The sequence below is a fragment of the Mobula hypostoma genome, chromosome 25, assembly GCF_963921235.1.
Source record: "Mobula hypostoma chromosome 25, sMobHyp1.1, whole genome shotgun sequence".
NCBI lineage: Eukaryota > Metazoa > Chordata > Chondrichthyes > Myliobatiformes > Myliobatidae > Mobula > Mobula hypostoma.
Genome location: NC_086121.1, coordinates 36,425,528 through 36,444,463, shown reverse-complemented (window position 1 = coordinate 36,444,463; position 18,936 = coordinate 36,425,528). Strand labels below are relative to the sequence as shown.

The 18,936-nt window shown below is 41.3% G+C and overlaps 1 protein-coding gene across 3 annotated transcripts in view; it reads left to right on the top strand.

The window, feature by feature from the left end:
* ajap1 (adherens junctions associated protein 1) overlaps positions 1 to 18,936 on the top strand; it is a 332,378-nt gene that overhangs the window by 182,870 nt on the left and 130,572 nt on the right. For all 3 annotated transcript variants that reach the window (XR_010016088.1, XR_010016087.1, XM_063033137.1), the window contains exon 3: positions 17,569 to 17,656. Coding sequence is in view for 1 of the 3 variants with exons in the window: in XM_063033137.1 (XP_062889207.1) it covers positions 17,569 to 17,656 (88 nt within the window). In the remaining 2 variants the exon portion in view is untranslated. The remainder of the gene's footprint in view (positions 1 to 17,568; positions 17,657 to 18,936) is intronic.

Here is an 18,936-nt window from a genome sequence, read left to right as displayed (position 1 = left end):
AGATTAAACAAAAAATGCTTGGAACTTCTGTTGCTGGCAATCTCGCAGCAACAGCTCAGTGTTGTAGATCTCCAAGCCTGTCTGTACAGTGTAAGAGTTCTGTATTTAAGTAATGTATTTGGTTACAGCACAGATCCTGTATTCAAGACCAGTCTCTGGACTGTCACAGTTCACCAGCAGCCCATAGAATCAGCAATTCAGTGAATGGTATTCACAGTGAAAATAATTACGTAGAAATAAACTACCTTAATGGAAATGAATAACCTTAGCTGCACAGGGGGATGCTCAATGGAAGTGGAAGCCTTTGGTTGGAAAAATGCTCAATGTGTTTATTCAGAGAATGATTCAAAAGCACAACCCACACATTTCAATAATATCGAGCAGCATTGTGCTTCACACCTTCCTCCCTCACGGTTCATTCCCCACACCCACACTATCCTCCAAGCATGTAAACAAGCAGCACAAACTATGTGGAAGATTGAAACTTCTTTCCAGCCATCATGAGAGTGGTTGGCTGTATAAAACACTTTTATCTTCATACCTTTACGAACTATGAACATCTTTGATGAGGAAGCAATTACTGCCCCTGACCATAAGACATAGGAGCAGAATTAGGCCATCTGGCCTACCGAGTCTGCTCTGCTATTCAATCATGGCTGATCCCTTTTTTTTAATCTCCTCATCAATGGGGATGAGGGAGGTTCCAGAGGATTAGAGGGTTGCAGATGTCGTTCCCTTATTCAAGAAAGGGAGTGGAGATAGCCCAGGAAATTATAGACCAGTGAGTCTTACTTCAGTGTTTGGTAAGTTGATGAAAAAGATCCTAAGAGGTGGGATCTATGAACATTTGGAGATGCGTAATATGATTAGGAATAGACAGCATGGCTTTGTCAAAGGTAGGTCATGCCTTAGGAGCCTGACTGAATTTTTTGAGGAGAAACTAAGCACGTGAATGAAGGTAGAGCAGTAGATGTAGTGTATCTGGATTTCAGCAAGGCATTTGACAAGGTACCCCAAGCTAGGCTTATTGAGAAAGTAAGGAAGCATGGGATCCAAGGGGACCTTGCTTTGTGGATCCAGAATTGGCTTGCCCACAGAAAGCAAAGAGTGATTGTAGATGGGTCATATTCTGCATGGAGGTCAGTGACCAGTGGTGAGGCTCAGGGATCTGTCTGGGACCCCTTGCCTTAATAATTTTTATAAATGACCTGGATGAGGAAGTGGAGGGATGGGTTAGTAAATTTCCTGATGACACAAAGGTTAGGGGTTTTGTGGATAGCGTGGAGGGCTGTCAGAGGTTACAACGGGACATCGATAACTTTCAAAACTGGGCTGAGAAGTGGCAGATTGAGGTCAACCCAGATAAGTGTGAGGTGGTTCATTTTGTAGGTCAAATATGATGACAAAATATAGTATTAATGGTAAGACTCTTGGCAGTGTGGAGGATCAGAGGGATCTTGGTGTCCGAGTCCATAGGACATTCAAAGCTGCTGTGCAAGTTGACTCTATGGTTAAGAAGGCATACGGTGCATTGGCCTTCATCAATCGTGGGATTGAGTTCAAGAGCTGAGAGGTAATGTTGCAGCTATATAGGACCTGGTCAGACCCCACTTGGAGTACTGTGATCATTTCGGGTCATCTCACTACAGGAAGGATGTGGAAACTATAGAAAGGGTGCAGAGGAGATTTACAAGGATGTTGCCTGGATTGGGGAGCATGCCCTATGAGAATACTTTGAGTGACCTTGGCCTTTTCTCCTTGGAGTGACGGAGGATGAGAGGTGACCTGATAAAGGTGTATAAGTTGTTGAGAGGCATTGATTGTGTGGATACTCAGAGGGTTTCTCCCAGGGCTGAAATTGCCATCACAAGAGTGCACAGTTTTAAGATGCTTGGAAGCAGGTACAGAGGAGATGTCAGGGGTAAGTTTTTTTTATGCAGAGAGTGGTGAGTGCGTGGAATGGGCTGCTGGTGATGATGGTGGAGACGGATACAATGGGCTCTTTTAAGAGACTTCTGAATAAAGGATCAAATAGAGGGCTAAGGGTAACCCTAGGTAACTTCTAAAATAAGTATATGATCAGCACAGCATTGTGAGCCAAAGTGCCTGTAGTGTGCTGTAGTTTTTCTATTTTTCTATGTTTTTTCGTCAGAAGGTTGTGCAAATGTGGAAGAAGTTAGCAGTGGGAGAGATAGAATCAGGTTCAGTTGTAATATTTAAGTTTACATCAATTTATGGATGAGAGAGGTATAGAGGGCTATGGGCCGGGTGCAGCTAAATGGGACTAGGCAGAGGACCTAGTCTAGAAGACCAGGCTGGCATGGACTAGATGGGCTGAAGGGCTTGTTTTTGTGCCGTAGTGTTATATGATAGTATTTCAAAGTAAAGTTGATTTGTGACTTGGATGGGATCTTGTGTGCTAATGCTCTAATCTACAGCTGCTCTTGACCGATCAGTGGATTACCAAATGGGCAGTATCGCCACCCTGGTGGTGGTGGGAGTTTCTAAGGGGCAATAACAATAAAGAAGGTGGTGGGGTGCAGTTGGTAGCAAAAGGGGCAGCTGATGAATTACAGAGTTAATTTAAGAAATGAATTACTGATTATAAAGCAACACACATCAAACAGGCCAGGCAGCATCTGTAGGAAGAGGTGCAGTCAACGTTTCAGGCCGAGTCCCTTCGTCAGGACTAACTGAAGGAAGAGTGAGTAAGGGATTTGAAAGTTGGAGGGGGAGGGGGAGATCCAAAATGATAGGAGAAGACAGGAGGGGGAGGGATAGAGCCGAGAGCTGGACAGGTGATAGGCAAAAGGGGATACGAGAGGATCATGGGACAGGAGGTCCGGGAAGAAAGACAAGGAGCGGGGGGGTACCCAGAGGATGGGCAAGAGGCACATTCAGAGGGACAGAGGGAGAAAAAGGAGAGCGAGAGAAAGAATGTGTGCACAAAAATAAGTAACAGATGGAGCACGAGGGGGAGGCGGGGCCCTAGCGGAAGCCAGAGAAGTCGATGTTCACACCACCAGGCTGGAGGCTACCCAGACGGAACACAAGGCGTTGTTCCTCCAACCTGAGTGTGGCCCCATCTCTACAGTAGAGGAGGCCGTGGATAGACACGTCAGAATGGGAAGTCCAGCTCTTGGCTCTATCCCTCCCCCTCCTGTCTTCTCCTATCATTTTGGATCTCCCCCTCCCCCTCCAACTTTCAAATCCCTTACTCACTCTTCCTTCAGTTAGTCCTGACGAAGGGTCTCGGCCTGAAACGTCGACTGCACCTCTTCCTACAGATGCTGCCTGGCCTGCTGCGTTCACCAGCAACTTTGATGTGTGTTGCTTGAATTTCCAGCATCTGCAGAATTCCTGTTTGCGTTTACTGATTATAAACGTTTGATCCTCAGTGCCTCATAATTGATTATAATGATCGTATAATCACTTTCTCTTAGACTTTGCTGAAAGCACGTTGAAGTTGCTGAAAAGCAATGTGACGCTTCTGTATTCGGCTTTTCATGAAAAATCTGGACTGAAGAAAATGTGTTATTTCCGGGCCCAGCCCGCACATTGTTGCCATTCTTTACGGCAGTATTGTGTTAGCAAATATGATCCCCATACTCTAACCATGCAGTGACACAATTCCTATGAATTTAGGTATGAATTTCAACAGAGTAAAGTTCAGAATCTGCCCTTTGGAATGGTCCTGACTGCATTTCTCCTAGTCCATGACGAACCAGGATATCGCTGCCCAGCTTCATCTTCTTTCAGGCAGAGAGTCAGGTTCTGCCTGAGTTATAATGGCAACATAAACTTCCCCTTTATTGATTACAGCTCTCAAGGTTGGTCTTAAACAATAAGCCATTGACTATGGTTGTTAATCAATATTGAAAATGACAGGGTAAGACCAAATGAAAAATAAGTGTGGAGTATCTGAAATATGGATTTATACCAGCACCCAAACAATCATCAGCAACCACTGTGTCTGTAGTTTGAAAAGGTTTTTTCACATGAGGCAATGAAACCATCTAGGTTCCTTAAACATTTGAAGGTAATACACTCTGATAAAACAAACAAGAACTTGGCTTCTTTTCAATCACTTCACGAAAACTTTCAGAAACTTTCAGGAATCTTCAAAACATGTTTGCCTGCACTTCACAGCCAAGTGATGACTTGCATTCATTATACAACATTTCATTGCTAATTGCTAAATGTGGAAAGCCACATACCATTGGAGAAGCACTCATTCTGCCAGCAGTAAGGTAGGTTGTGAGTCGAGTTTTGCATAAGTCACCAGGCCAAATCATTAAAGTGATACAATTCAGAGACAACTCTGATCAATAATGTTGATTAGATGAAATGCCTGAGAATGTGGAAGACACATCGTACAACATACCTAGGACAACAGAATTTGCACTACAGTTGGATGAGCCAACTTTTCCAGACAATGAATCTTTGTCTCTAGGTGCCACATGACAGTACTATAAAGCTATGTATTTCTTCCCAATAGATAGCGATGGAGGAATTCACGCAGTGTACACTGTTGTGTTCTTTTGATTGTCTAAATGAACTAAATCAAAGCAGACACCTAGTGTAGATAATGGACTGCCTTCACACGATGCTTTCAATAATTGCATCCGCCAAATCTTCATTTTCATTGTAACTTTCAAGAATATTGTCAATTCCTTCAAATTCTTCACAGTTCCTAATTTGTTGAAGTAGTGATTTTTTTCATTTTCATTCCCAGACTGAATGCTTGAAACTGCAGTGAGAAAAGCAGTTCTGTATTGTCTTAATGCTTATTTCTCATCAACTATCAGTGACAAAGATCACTGCCTTATGAACACAAACACATGCAACTGATGCTATTTTAAAGAACTGCTTGCTCTAAGCACAGTGTAGTGTCTAACAGCCAACAAAGAGCACGTGACTGATGCTGGTTAGAAACTATTTGACAACAAACTCCTGTCCCAAATAAGCACCTTAGTGTCCCAAATATATGAAGGGAATCCCGGCAATTTTCTCAATTAGATTTTGATCTGTAAAAGTTGTCCCGAAAAGGTGGCTGCCCTGATTAACTGATGGCCTAATTAACTGGAATCCAATGTATTTCTCATTTACTTTAGCAATAATACTAATGACTTTGAGCAGCTTGATCAAATCTCCCTTCAGCTCTTCCTCTCTGAAGGACAGTAAATCCAGTTTCTTCACATAATTCAAGTCCTCCATTCCTGGTGTAATTCCCATTTCCTCTGGTAACTGTTAGAATGTGGCACCTAGAGTTGGAAAGGTATCTTCTCTTCTCTGTATTAAGACCCTTTGTGCCTTTAATTGACTTTTCAAAAGGTGCAACCTTCTCGAAGGATTAGTGTTTATATGTCCCTACATCCAGAGGCCAATTTATTCAGTGCCTGTGTACACTTGTCCATTAATGTAAATATCTAATCAGGCAGAAACTCAATGCACAAAGGCCTGCAGACCTGGTGAAGAGATTTAGTTGTTGTTCAGATGAAACATCAGAATGGGGAAGAAATGTGATCTAATGAATGATCTAAGTTGCTATAGTTGAGTATCTTTGAAACTGCTGATCTGGGATTTTCACGCGCAACAAACTTCAAAGTTTTCAGAGAATAGTGAGAAAAAATACATCCAGTGAGCATTAGTTCTGTGGGTGAAAACACCTTGTTAATGAGAAAGGTCAGAGGAGAATGGCCAGACTGCTTCAAGCTGACAAGAAGGCGACAGTAACTCAAATTGCCATGTGTTAAAACAGTCGTGTGTGGAAGAGCAACATGTTGAAACATGAAGTGGATTTGCCACAGCACGGGATGATCTCGGACATACATTCAGAGCCCACTGTATTAGGTGCAGCAAGTACTTAATAAAGTGGCCACTGAGTATATTTCTGCCTCATCAACACACACCTCCTTTAAATACACATTATATCTTCTTGGTCCTATAAACATGCCGTCTTGATGAAAATGGGAAGAGAAGTTTTGAAAAGAAATTTGATTGTGCAATTTCACAAAGTACTGTTGGATATTAAGTACTTCAGGTCTACCCCAGTAACGAGCTGCTAGATAGTGATGGAGCTCAGCATGGGCTTATCGTGTACTGTGTCATCTCCTACTACAGCCACCCAGAGAGGAAGGCATCAGAGCGGTGTGCAGAGCAGTGCGCTGTCCAACAAACAGTGCTCTGTTTGAACGTTTCTCCCGTGATCGCAAGACCCTGTTGGACATTGGTCATGCGGTATACTGCAAGTCTGGTTTATTGGTTCATTGGCAAGACCAACAGTAGCAGATATTGTGTAAGCCAGGCCCTCATGTTGTGGCATCACCTGTAGTAGCCGCCCAGGGAGGAAACACCAGATGTGATATGGGAGAGAGCAGAGGCACGGTAGGTGCCCTGGAGTCTGAGCTGAGTTGGAGGTTGGCCCTTCCTGTGATTTGGTCAGTGGGAGACAAGCTGGAGTGTGGTTGTGTGTGATTGCACAAACAAGGGATGAGGAACTGCAGAGTGATTGTTCTTGCAGAAGCATGGCTCTGGGACAATATCCCATGTACCATCAATCTTCAGGCCAAGACACACACTCAGGGATTTGAGCTATATTAATTTTTGTTGTGACTTTGTTCATCTGCTGCCGTAACAATATGCGCTAAGTGCTGTGTGTGACTGTTGGTACTGTGTTTTGCATCTTAGTCCCAGAGGAACAAATGTTTCATTTGGCTGTATATATGTGTGTGTGGTTAAATGACAATTCAACTTGAACTTCATATGCATGCTCAGTTCTGTTATTTCACAGGTAATGAGTTTTCTTTCAAGTGAAGGTACTCTGCTGGAATTACTGGCTTTGAACTTTCCTCATGAGGCTGAGCCAAGTTTGCAGTTAGGAATCTAAAGAGTTGATACAGGTATTCAGTAAAAAAAAATGCGGATGTTGCAAAGTTCAGAATCAGAATTAATATCCCGGGCATATGTCCTGAAACTTGTTGTTTTAGGTGCAGCAGGACATTGCAATACATTGGCTGAGAGACTGGTGTAGGGGGCAGGGCTTCAGGTTCCTGGATCATTGGAGCATCTTCTGCGGGAGGTACGACCTGTACAAAAAGGATGGGTTACACCCGATCCAAAAGGGGTCCAATATCCAAGAAGGCAGGTTTAATAAAGCTGTTAGGGAGGATTTAAATTCATTTGGTAGTGGGATTGGAACCGGAGTGATAGGATTGAGGAAGGGGAAAACAGAAATAAATCAAAGATAGCGTGCAACAGAAATGATAGAAAGGCCAGGCAGGAGATGAGGCATAATCACAGCCAGTGGGATGAGTTCCAAGGCAATAGAGGTGTGGTGCAGTTAAAACAGAAAGCAACAAATACTGAACTGAAAGTGTTGTATTTGAATGCATGCAGTCTAAGAAATAAAATGGACAAGCTTGAAATTCAGCTACAGATTGGCAAGTATGACTTTGTGGCCCATCTCTGAAACTTGGCTAAAGGATGGCTGCCATTGGGAGTTGAATGTCCAAGGATATACAGTGTATCGGAAAGATAGGTTAGTAGGCAAAAGGAGTGGTGTGGCCCTGTGTATAAGAAATAATATTAAATCATTAGAAAGGTATTACATAGGATCGGAAGGTATAGAGTCTCTATGAGTCGACTTAAGAAATGGCAAGGGTAAAGGGACCCTAATGGCAGCTGTATTCAGGGCTCCAGTCAGCAGCTGGGATATGGATTACAAGTTACAGCAGGAGATAGAAAAGGCATGTCAGAAGGGCAATGTCATAATAATTGTTGGGGATTTTAACATGAAAGTGGATTGGGAATACCAGGCTAGTACTGAACCTCAAGAGAGAGAATTTGCAGAATGTCTATAGGATGGCTTTTTAGAACAGCTTGTTGTTGAGCCCACTAGGGGATCGGCAGTGCTGGATTGGGTGTTGTGCAATGATCTGGAGGTGATAAGAGAGCTTAAGGTTAAGGAACCCTTGGAGAACAGTATCACAATATGATCGAGTTCACTTTGAAATTTGAGAAGGAGAAACTAAATTCCAATGTGTTGGTATTTCAGTGGAATAAAGGAAATTACAATGGTATGACAGGGGAACTGCCCAAGGTTGACTGGAGACGGACACTAGCAGGAAGGACAGCAGAGCAGCAATGGCTAGAGTTTCTGCGAAAAAAGAGGGAAGTGCAAGACAGATGTATTCCAAATAAGAAGAAATTTTCAAAGGGAAGTAGGACAATACCGAGGTTGACAAGTAAAGGTAGAGCCAAAGTAAAAGCAAACGAGAGGGCATGCAAGGAAGCCAGAGCTCATGGGAAGATGGAGGATTGGAAAGCTTTTAAAAACTTGCAGAAGGAAACTAAGAAGGTCATTAGGAAGGAAAAGATGAATTATGAAACAAAACTTTTTTAAGTATATAAAGGGTAAAAGCGAGTTGAGAGTAGATATAGGACCAATAGAAAATGATGCTGGAAATATTGTAATGAGAGACGCAGAGATGGCAGAGGAACTGAATGCCTATTTTGCATCAGTCTTCACAGTGGAAGACATCTGCAGTATACCGGACATTCAAGAGTGTCAGGGAAGTGAAGTATGTGCAGTGAAAATTATGACTGAGAAGGTGCTCAGGAAGCTTAATGGTCTGAGGATGGACCATTAAATCTCCTGGACCTGATGGAATACACCTTCGGGTTCTGAAGGAAGTAGCTGGAGAGATTGCGAAGGCATAACAATGATCTTTCAAGAATCGATAGATTCTGGCATTGTACTGGATGACTGGAAAATTGCAAATGTTACTCTCCTATTTAAGAAGGGTGGGAGGCAGCAGAAAGGAAACTATAGACCTGTTAGCCTGACATCAGTGGTTGGGAAATTGTTGGAATCGATTGTCAGGGATGATATTATGGAATACCTGGAGGCACATGACAAGACAGGCCAAAACCAACATGATTTCCTTAAAGGAAGATCCGCCTGACTAACCTACTGCAATTTCTTGAGGAAGTTACAAGCAGGGTAGACGAAGATGCAGTATATGTGGAGCACTTGGATTTTCAGAAGGCCTTTGACAAAGTGCCGCACATGAGGCTGCTTAGCAAGATGAGAGTCCATGGAATTACCAGGGAGTTACTTGCGTGGGTGGAGCATTAACTGATTGGCAGAAAACGGAGAGTGGGAATAAAGGGATCCTATTCTCGCTGGCTGCCAGTTACCGATGAACTTCCACAGAGGTTGTTGTTGGGATCGCTGCTTTTTATGATATATGTCAATGGTTTGGACTATGGGATTAATGGATTTGTGGCTAAATTTGCCAAAGATATAAAGATAGGTGGAGGAACGGGAAATGTTGAGGAAACAAAGAGCCTGCAGAGAGATTTAGATAGTTCAGGGGAATGGGCAAAAAGTGGCAAATGAAATACAATGTTGGAAAGTGTATGGTCATGCACTTTGGTAGAAGAAATAAATGGGCAGACTGTTATTTAGATGGGGAGAGATTTCAAAATGCAGAGATGCAAAGGGATTTAGTAGTCCTTGTGCAGGATACCCTAAAGGTTAACCTCCAGGTTGAGTTGGTGGTGAAGAAGGTGAATGCAATGTTGGCGTTCATTTCTAGAGGTATAGAATATAAGAGCAGGAATGTGATGTTAAGTCTCTATAAGGCACTCGGGAGACTACACTTGGAGTATTGTGTGCAGTTTTGAGCTCCTTATTTCAGAAAGAGTATCCTGACATTGGAGAGGCTTCAGAGAAGATTCACAAGAATGATTCCAGGAATGAAAGGGTTACCATATGAGGAACATCTGGCAGCTCTTGGGCTGTATTCCCTGGAGTTCAGGAGAATGAGGGGGATCTCATAGAAATATTCCGAATGTTGAAAGGCCTGAACAGATTAGCTATGGTGAAGTTATTTCCCATGGTAGGGGAGTCTAGAACAAGAAGGCATGACTTCAGGATTGAAGCCGTCCATTTAGAACAGAGATGTGGAGAAAATACTTTGGTTAGCAGGTGGTAAATCTGTGGAATCTGTTGGCATGAGCGACTGTGGAGGTCAAGTCACTGGGTGCATTTAAGGCAGAGATAGATAAGTTCTTGATTAGCCAGGGAGTCAATGGGTATGGAGTGAGGTAGGGGAGTGAAGATGACTTGAAGAATTGGATCAGCTCATGATTGAATGGCAGAGCAGACTCGATGGGCCGAATGGCCTACTTCTGCTCCTATATCTTATGGTCTTATGGTCTTATTATAATAAAAACTGTGAATTGCAGTAATAAGTACATTGCTAAATTAAATAAATAGTGCAAAAAAAAGTAGTATGGTAGTGTTCATTGGTTCAATGTTCATTCAGACTTCTGATGGCAGAGGGAAGAAGTTGTTCCTGAATGTGTGTTTTCAGGCTCCTGTACCTCTTACCTGATGGTAGCAAAGAGAAAAGAGTATGTCCTGAGAGATGGGGGTCCTTAATGATGGATGTTGCCTTTCTGAGACATCACTTCTTGAAGATAGTGCATGGAATGGGCTGCCAGCGGCAGTGGTGGAGGCGGAAATGATAGGGTCTTTTAAGAGATTCCTGGATGGATGCATGGAGCTTAGAAAAATAGAGGGCTATGGGTAAGCCTAGGTAGTTCTAAGGTAAGGGCCTGTCTTGTGCTGTAGGATTTCTATTTTTCTAACCTCCTGGATGCTGGGGGTGGCAGTGCCCATGATACAGCTGACTGGGTTTTCAATGTTCTGCCACTTATTTTGATCTTGTGCAGTAGAACTCTCCCACCCCACCCCAAAACCAGATGGTAATGCAGCCAGTTAGAATGCTCTCCACAGTACATCTGTAGAAATTTGCCACTGTCTTTAGTAACATAACAAATCTCCTCAAACTTCTGAAGTGAAGACAGAAAATGCTGACAATATTCAGTGGATCATCCAGTTTCTGCAGCCAGAAACAGAGTTGATGTTTCAGAATGATTGGAGATAAACAAATATGCAGAGAAAGCAGGAAAGGAGGAGAAAATTGTAAATTGTTTTATTATTGTCACACATGCAGAGATACAGTGACAAACTTGTCTTGCATAGTATTCATATGGATTAATTCATACAAGAATGTATTTAGGTAGTACACTGTGAAACAGCAACAGAATGCAGAATGACATGCACACAATGCTGGAGGAATTCTGAAAGCCAGGCAGCATCTATGGAAAAGAATAAACAGTCAGCGTTTTGGGCTGAGACCCTTCTTCAGGACTGAAGACGAAGGGGAAAGATACCAGAATAAGAAAGGTGGGGGGAGGGGAAGGAGAATAGCTGGAAGGTGATAGTTGAAGCCAGGTGGGTGGAAAAGATAAAGGCTAGAGGGGAAGAGATAGGAGAAAGGCAAGGAGGAGTGGATGCATAGGGAGATGATAGATAAGTGAGAAGAGGTAAGAGGCCAGAGTAGGGAAGAGAAGAAGGGAGGTGGAGGGAATTTTTTTTATATCAGGAAGAGAAGTTTATATTCATGCCACCAGGTTGGTGGTTACCTGGATGAAATACAAAGCTGTTGCTCAAGGGTGGCCTCATCTTGGCACAAGAAAAAGCCTTGGACCGACATGTCAGAAAGGGACTAGGAATCAGAATTAAAATGTTTGGTCACTAGGAAATTTTGATTTCGGTGGATAAAGTAAAGGTGGTTGATGAGGAGGTCCCCCAATTTATGACAGTTCTCACCATAGTAGAGGATGCCGTTTTGGGAATATCACTAACAGAGAATGGTACAGGCAAATAATGGCATGCAATGTCATAACAACGTAGATTCTGAGGTCAAGAGCCAATCATATTGTACTAGGGGACCATTTGATACTTTTGTAACAGTGGAATAGAATCTGTGCTTGAAATAAAATAGTGAGGCCAGAACGAGGAAGTTTATACAGTAAAATATGTCGTCAAGGAGTTGGTGCAGGAGGGAGGACATAAGATTTTTGGATCATTGGGCTCTTTTCTGGGGAAGGTGGGATCTGTACTGGAGAGACAGTTTGTACCTGAACTAGAGGAAGACTAATATCCCAGCAGGAAGGTTTGATAATGCTGCACGGTGGGGTTTAAACTAAAGTTGCAGGGGATGGAAATCAGAATGCCAGAACAGGTAGTGGAGAGGTTGTGGAGGCAGATGTTGCTAAGAACTCAGACAAAGTTAAGATTCGAAAGGTTGAACATGGTGCCACTAGAATCCTGAGCTGCTTATATTTCAATGCAAGAAGCATCAATAGAAAGGCGGATATTAGTGCTGAGGTAGCTCGTTTACAACAGAGGCAATGTGTGGTGAGGAGAGGCTGTTGATAGGGCAAAATTGCAGTCGACAGGGTGAGTTGCAAAGTAAAGTGCAGACAAAATTGAAAAGGGTGAATACAGGAGTGAAGGTGTTATATTTGAATGCACACAGTATATGAAATAAGTGAGATGAACTTGCGGCATAGTTGCAGATTGGCAGGTATGATGTTGTAGACATCACGGAATCATGGCTGAAAGAAGATTGTAGTTGAGAGCTTAATGTCCAAGGATACACATTGCATCAAAGGGACAGGCAGGAAGGCCGAGGGGACGGTGTTGTTCTGTTGGTGAAAAATGAAATCACATCATTAGAAAGAAGTGACATAGGATCAGAAGGTGTTGAAACATTGTGGATGGAGCTAGGGATGACAGCAGAGCAGCAATGTCTGGAATTTCTGGAAGCAATTCAAAAGGCACAGGATATATACATTCCAAAGAGGAAAAAATATTCTAAAGGAAAGATGACATAGCCATGACTAACAAGAGAAGTCAAAAGCAATATAAAACCCAATGAGAGGGCATATAAGAGAGCAAATATTAGTGGGAAGTTAACCAATTGGGATGTTTTTAAAAACGTATAGAAGGCAACTAAAAAAGTTATTAAGAAGATAAAGATGGAATACAAAAGTAAACTAGCCATTAGTATTAAAGAGGATACCAACAACACACATCAAAGTTGCTGGTGAACGCAGCAGGCCAGGCAGCATCTCCAGGAAGAGGTGCAGTCGACGTTTCAGGCCGAGACCCTTCGTCAGTGTTGCTTGAATTTCCAGCATCTGCAGAATTCCTGTTGTTTAAAGAGGATACCAGATGTTTCTTCAGATACATAAAGTGTAAAAGAGAGATGAGAGTGGACATCGAACTGCTGGAAAACAACACTAGAGAAGTAGTAATAGGCGACAATGAAATGGCAGATGAACTGAATAAGTATTTTGCTTCTACCTCTACTGCAGAAGACACTAGCAAAATGGTGGAAGTTCCAGATGTCAGGGGTCATGAAGTTCATGAAGTTAGCATAACTAGAGAGAAGGGAAACTGAAAGGTCTGAAGGTAGATAATTCACCTGCACCAAATGGTGTAACCCCAGGATTCTGAAGGAGATGCTGAAGAGATCTTGGAGGCACTAGTAATGATCTTTCAAGAATCATTAGATTCTGGAATGATTCCGGAGAACTGGAAAATTACAAATGTTACTCCAGTCTTCAAGAAGGAACAGAGGCAGATGAAAGAAAACTATAGGCCTCAGTGGTTGGGAAGATGTTGGAATCGATTGTTAACGATGAGGTCTCATAGTCAGCAAGGTTTCCTCAAGGGAAAATCTTGTCATACTAATCTGTTGGAGAAGTAACAAGCAGGATAAACAAAGGAGTATTGGTTGATGTGTACTTTGATTTTCAGAAAGCTTTTGACAAGATGCCATACATGAGGCTGCTTAACAAGATACAAGCCTATGATATTGCAGGGAAGATTATAGCATGGATAAAGCCATGGCTGATTGCAAGGAGGCAAAGAGTGGGAATAAAAGGAGCCTTTTCTATTTAGTTGCTGGTAACTATTGGTGTTCCACAGGGATCTGTGTTGGGACCGATTCTTTTTATATTATATGTCAATGATTTGGATGATGGAATTGATGGTTTTGTTGCAAGTATGCAAATGATATGAAGATGGGTGGAGGGGCAGGTAGTTTTGAGGAAGTAAAGAAACTAGAGAAGGGCAGGCAGGTTAGCAGAATGGGTAAAGAAATGGCAGATGGAATGCTGTGTCAGGTAGTTTATGGTCATGAACTTTGATAGAAGAAATGAAAGGGTTGACTATTTTCTAAAAGGAGAGAAAATTCAAAAAAAACTGAGGTGCAAAGTGAATTGTGCAGGATTCCCTAAAGGTTAATTAGTAGATTGAGTCACGGCAAATGTAAAGTTAGCATTCATTTCAAGAGGACAAGAATATAAAAGCGAAGATGTAATGTTGAAATTTTATAAAGCACTGGTGAGGCCTCACTTGGAGAATTATGAGTAGTTTTGAGTCCCTTGTCTTAAAAAGGATGTGCTGAAACTGGAGAAGATTCAAAGGAGGTTCAGAAAAATGATTGCAGGATTGAATGATTATCATATGAAGAGCACTGGATGGCTCAGGGTCTGTACTCACTAGAATTCAGAAGAATGAGGGGTGACCTCTTTGAAACCTATCGAGTGGTGAAAGACCTTAATAGAGTGGATGTAGAAAGGATGTTTCCTTTGAGGGAGAATCTAAGACAAGAGAACACAGCCTCAGAATAGAGGGGTGTCCTTTTAGAATGGAGAGGAGGAGGATTTTCTTTAGCCAGAATGGTGAATCTGTGGAATTCTTTGCCACAGGGAGGTATGGAGGCCAAATATTTATGTACATTTAAGGCAAAGGTTGATAGATTCTTGATTGGTCAAGGGATGAAGGGATATTGGGAGAGACAAGAGATTGGCACTGAGAGGAAATTGGATCAGCCATGATGAAATGGCAGAGCACACTTGATGGGTCAAATGGCCTAATTCTGCTCCTATATCTTATGGTCTTATGGTCCTAAAAACCTCTGTTAGAACTTCTGCATATTTCCTTGTCTTATAATTATCCACCCTTACCTTGCATTATATTTTCTTTTTTTATGATTCAATTTCTCTTATTCCTTCCTTATTAGAGACCAGTTTTTCTTGTCCTCTCCTCACTCTCTGTATTTTATATCTGTTTACCTCTAGATTTTTTCCAGTTCTGGTGAATAGGCTGATTTCTACTTTCGCTGACACAGCCACAGATCCAGATGTTTCCTGTTACTTTCAGCATGGCTCCTGAATCCAAGGAATTGAGGAGACTCAGTGACTTTCAAAAGTTTAATGAAACCTACAGAAAATGCTGCTGTGAAATGTTTCTGACAGCTCTCTATAGCAGTTCGTGTATCATGCATAAGAAAACCATTGCTGTCATTCTGAAAACAAAACTCCACTTTCAATATTCTCAGAAATTTATGGACTGTCAGTTTTCAGTTTGTTGTTGTGGTTGATTTGAGAATTTTAAACTGTTAATAAACCCAACAGTCAGCTGCCATCTGAACTGTGAAATCTTGTCCAGAAACTTGTAAACAACTTCAAACGCTGACTCACTATTTTATTTATTTACTTAGAGATATAGCACAGAAGAGGCCCTTCTGGCCCAATGACCCATACCACCCAGCAACCCATCTATTTAACTTTAGCCTTATTACTGGAAAATTTACAATAACCTACTAACCAGTACGTTTTAAATCTGTGGGAGGAAACCGGATCATCCAGAGGAAACCCTAGTCTGATCTCTTTCTCTCCAGTTCATGTTTTATTGTTCAATATATTTTTTTAAATACTATATTTCATGTGAAGATGTACACTCCAGTTGTTAGACCTTGAAACACCAAGTCATTATAAGGTATTTATGAGCTGCTATAATTATCTGTGTTTTCCTACTTAGAAGACTTCACCACAGGGATCACAAGAAGTAGTCTTAAAGGGTCATGGCAAATTAGCAGTTATCCACTACAATCATATTTTAGACCCAGAAACATCTTAAGAATTGTCATGAGAGATTTGTTCATTCATTATGTGTGTGAATTAATCTACTTCTTTGAAGAAGAGGTATTGAATTATTTGATGTTTTATTCAGTCAATTTTTTGATATACTTTTAATGGCTGACTTTGCATAACAATTTGTCTCTGTTGAATTTTTTGGACAATTAGATATAGTTAGTAGTCCTTATCTACTTCTATTTATTTATTAGTTTAAACCCCTTTACCTAGTAATTGGTTTAACCATATCTCAACCATAGATTCACCTCAGTATCTACTGTAACTCTGTACTTATCAATATAACTACTTGACTATAAAATCCTACAGGCTAGTCTATGATTAAAGTCTTAAAAATCTCCCTGTTTATCTTCAGAATCAGAATCAGGATTATTATAGCTGACATATGTCGTCATGAAATTATTTGTTTTGCAACAGCAATATAGTGCAAGATATAACATCACTAGAAATTACAAAAATAACTCACTAGTGTAGGAGACAAATTGTGAGATGGTGTTCATGAGTTCATGGAACGTTCAGACCTCTATTTCTGTAATCTATCCAATGTCTTCTGTTAGGTTGGCAATTGCTTTGTTGTTTGACTAACTGGGACTGAATTATAAGTTCCAAATGTAGAAAAAGAAATTACAAATCAGCATTGTTCTCCCAGTGGGACGTTAGAAATGAATGGAGATTGTGAGAAAATGTATCCATACCAGTGCCAGTCATTGTCTTTGAGTGATCACTTAGCATTCATTTCTCCAGCTCTTCAGGCAGCATGGTCCACCTCCCCCCCCCCCCCCGGTTCCTTAGCTTTATAGTAGGGTCAGCTCTGTTCCTCCGTATGACCCCCACAGTGATGCATTCCATTTCCACAGGCATTGGCATGGAGAGAACTGTTTTATTCTTTCTTTTAAAATTGTAGCAAGTCAAGTGCATACAAGAGAATGTTTACATCATTTGAGAAAACTATCCAACGTTCATGCAATAATCCCATATTCACCTATCCTTCAGCATTACTCAGTTTAACCTCAATAAACATCATGGTGAACTCTTCCAAGCTCAAGTGATCCTCTGTGTGAAAAAAAAAGTTCTAACTTTACTTACTTACAGACTATTACGCCATTGGCGTTTAGGGCAGCAATGAAGGTCCTCCATCTCTGGTGGTGTTCAGGGCTTCCTTATTCAGGTCAGTAGTTTCCTCTCAGTTTTCACTACCTCCAGTCATGCAAGTCCTGGGTGGAGACTCGGGAATATTGTTGCACTCAGATGTAGAAGGATTCTTCATTGCTGTTCCCATAACAATTTTGTTTTACCAGTCAGGGATACCAGCCCCGAGCTGAACCCCCCAAATCTGAAAGACCAGTGGACCACTCTTAGTCCGGTCTTTACTCTTTGACATGCTTGGTTGGTGACCCTACCAGGAGCCAAAGCATAAAGCCCTGACTCCAGCTGACGTAGCTCTCTGGGTCTTTGAAGCAAGAAAGCCTCCAAACCACAACAAGACTGTGGTCCTCTTGGAGGAAAGTTTTATCTTTGCCTGTCATTTATCTGTCTGGATCTTTGGTGATTCCCTAGCCAGTGAAATTATTATTACGTAGGTTTTTACAATTGATGCATACTGTTTGAGTTTGAAAATATTCAGGTCATTTGAGAAATTACATTTCAAGCATAGGATGGCATCCAGAAAATAAAAAGTGTTTTTTTCCTTTGAATCTTCAGGTCTGGCCGTTCATCAGATCATTACCATCACAGTCTCCCTCATCATGATTGTTGCTGCTTTGATAACGACACTGGTGTTAAAAAATTGGTAAGTACATTCTTTGCAAGATAAAATACAGCTATAATAAATAGGTATCTGAGATTGAAAAGGGTAAAGGACATCCAATAGGCTATCTGGAAGAGGCACTGATGGGTTGACATCTTGGAGAATCCTTATTGCAAATTATTGATTGTCGATTAAAGATAGCAGTCAAAATATTACCCTAGTTCATAGATTGCATAGCTGAGATCTTGATCATCTTGTTTCTTCCACAATCTTTTTTGATCAGTTTGGTAGTCATTCTAGATCAAGGACATTTGTGATGTGGGAGAGAAAAATTCAATCATTAAGCATTGAGATATATTTCCAGTTAGGTATATCATGGTGTTATGTCATGTAAATTGGTCCAGGTTCAGATCAAACCATAGAAGCTACTTCTTATTCCACCAATGTAACTTTGCATCACCCATTCTCATTCTCCAAGTGAGTTTGCCAGTTAGGGGTGCTTCTCTACATCCATTCAAGGAAGCACCCATAAATTCACATATGATACTAAAGATCTCGGCAATCTCAGTGCTTATCCTGTTTCTTGAGTTTAGCTTTAAATCTGAAAGATCTGAGGATAATCCATATTGCATTCTTTTTTTTTATTTTGGTGTTTCTGGGACTGTTTAGATGTCAAATGAATTAAACACCTGATCTGTACTACCATTGTCTTTGTAAAAACTAGCAATAAAATCTTGTATCAAACACAATCAGTTAGTTTTGCAATGCAAAGAATAGTAAATTATGCATCTAACCTCCTGCCATGTCAATATGTACCAGCCAGTGGTGTAGTGGTATCAGCACAAGACTTTGGGGCATGTAGTCCTGAGTTCAACTCCAGCCAGATCCTTGTATGCTTTCCATACATGCTGGGTTGAGAAGCAAGCTACTAGCTCAGTGTTGAAAGTTTTAAAAAATGACAAGTGTTGAAGTAATGGCAAGGTTGTTTGCTGCCTGATGCGCCACAAGGTGCGGAGAGGAACAACATGTCTATGTTGTAATTGTTTGCTTTCTTCCAGTTTTTTTCCCCTGATTTATAATGAAGTCCCAGTTGACAAAACTGTCAATGAAGCTCTCTGGATTTTGAAAGCGACTCTTTTTCCACATCAAGGATTTATTGTTAAAATGTTTAGAGTGCGGCTGTCAGGATAATGTTTGAGATGATGCACGTTAGGAGGTTAGAACTTGGAATAATGTTTCTTTTATCCCAAAGGATAATCAAAGTTCAGAGTAACTTTATTATCAGGGTACACATATGTCACCATATACAACCCTGAGATTCA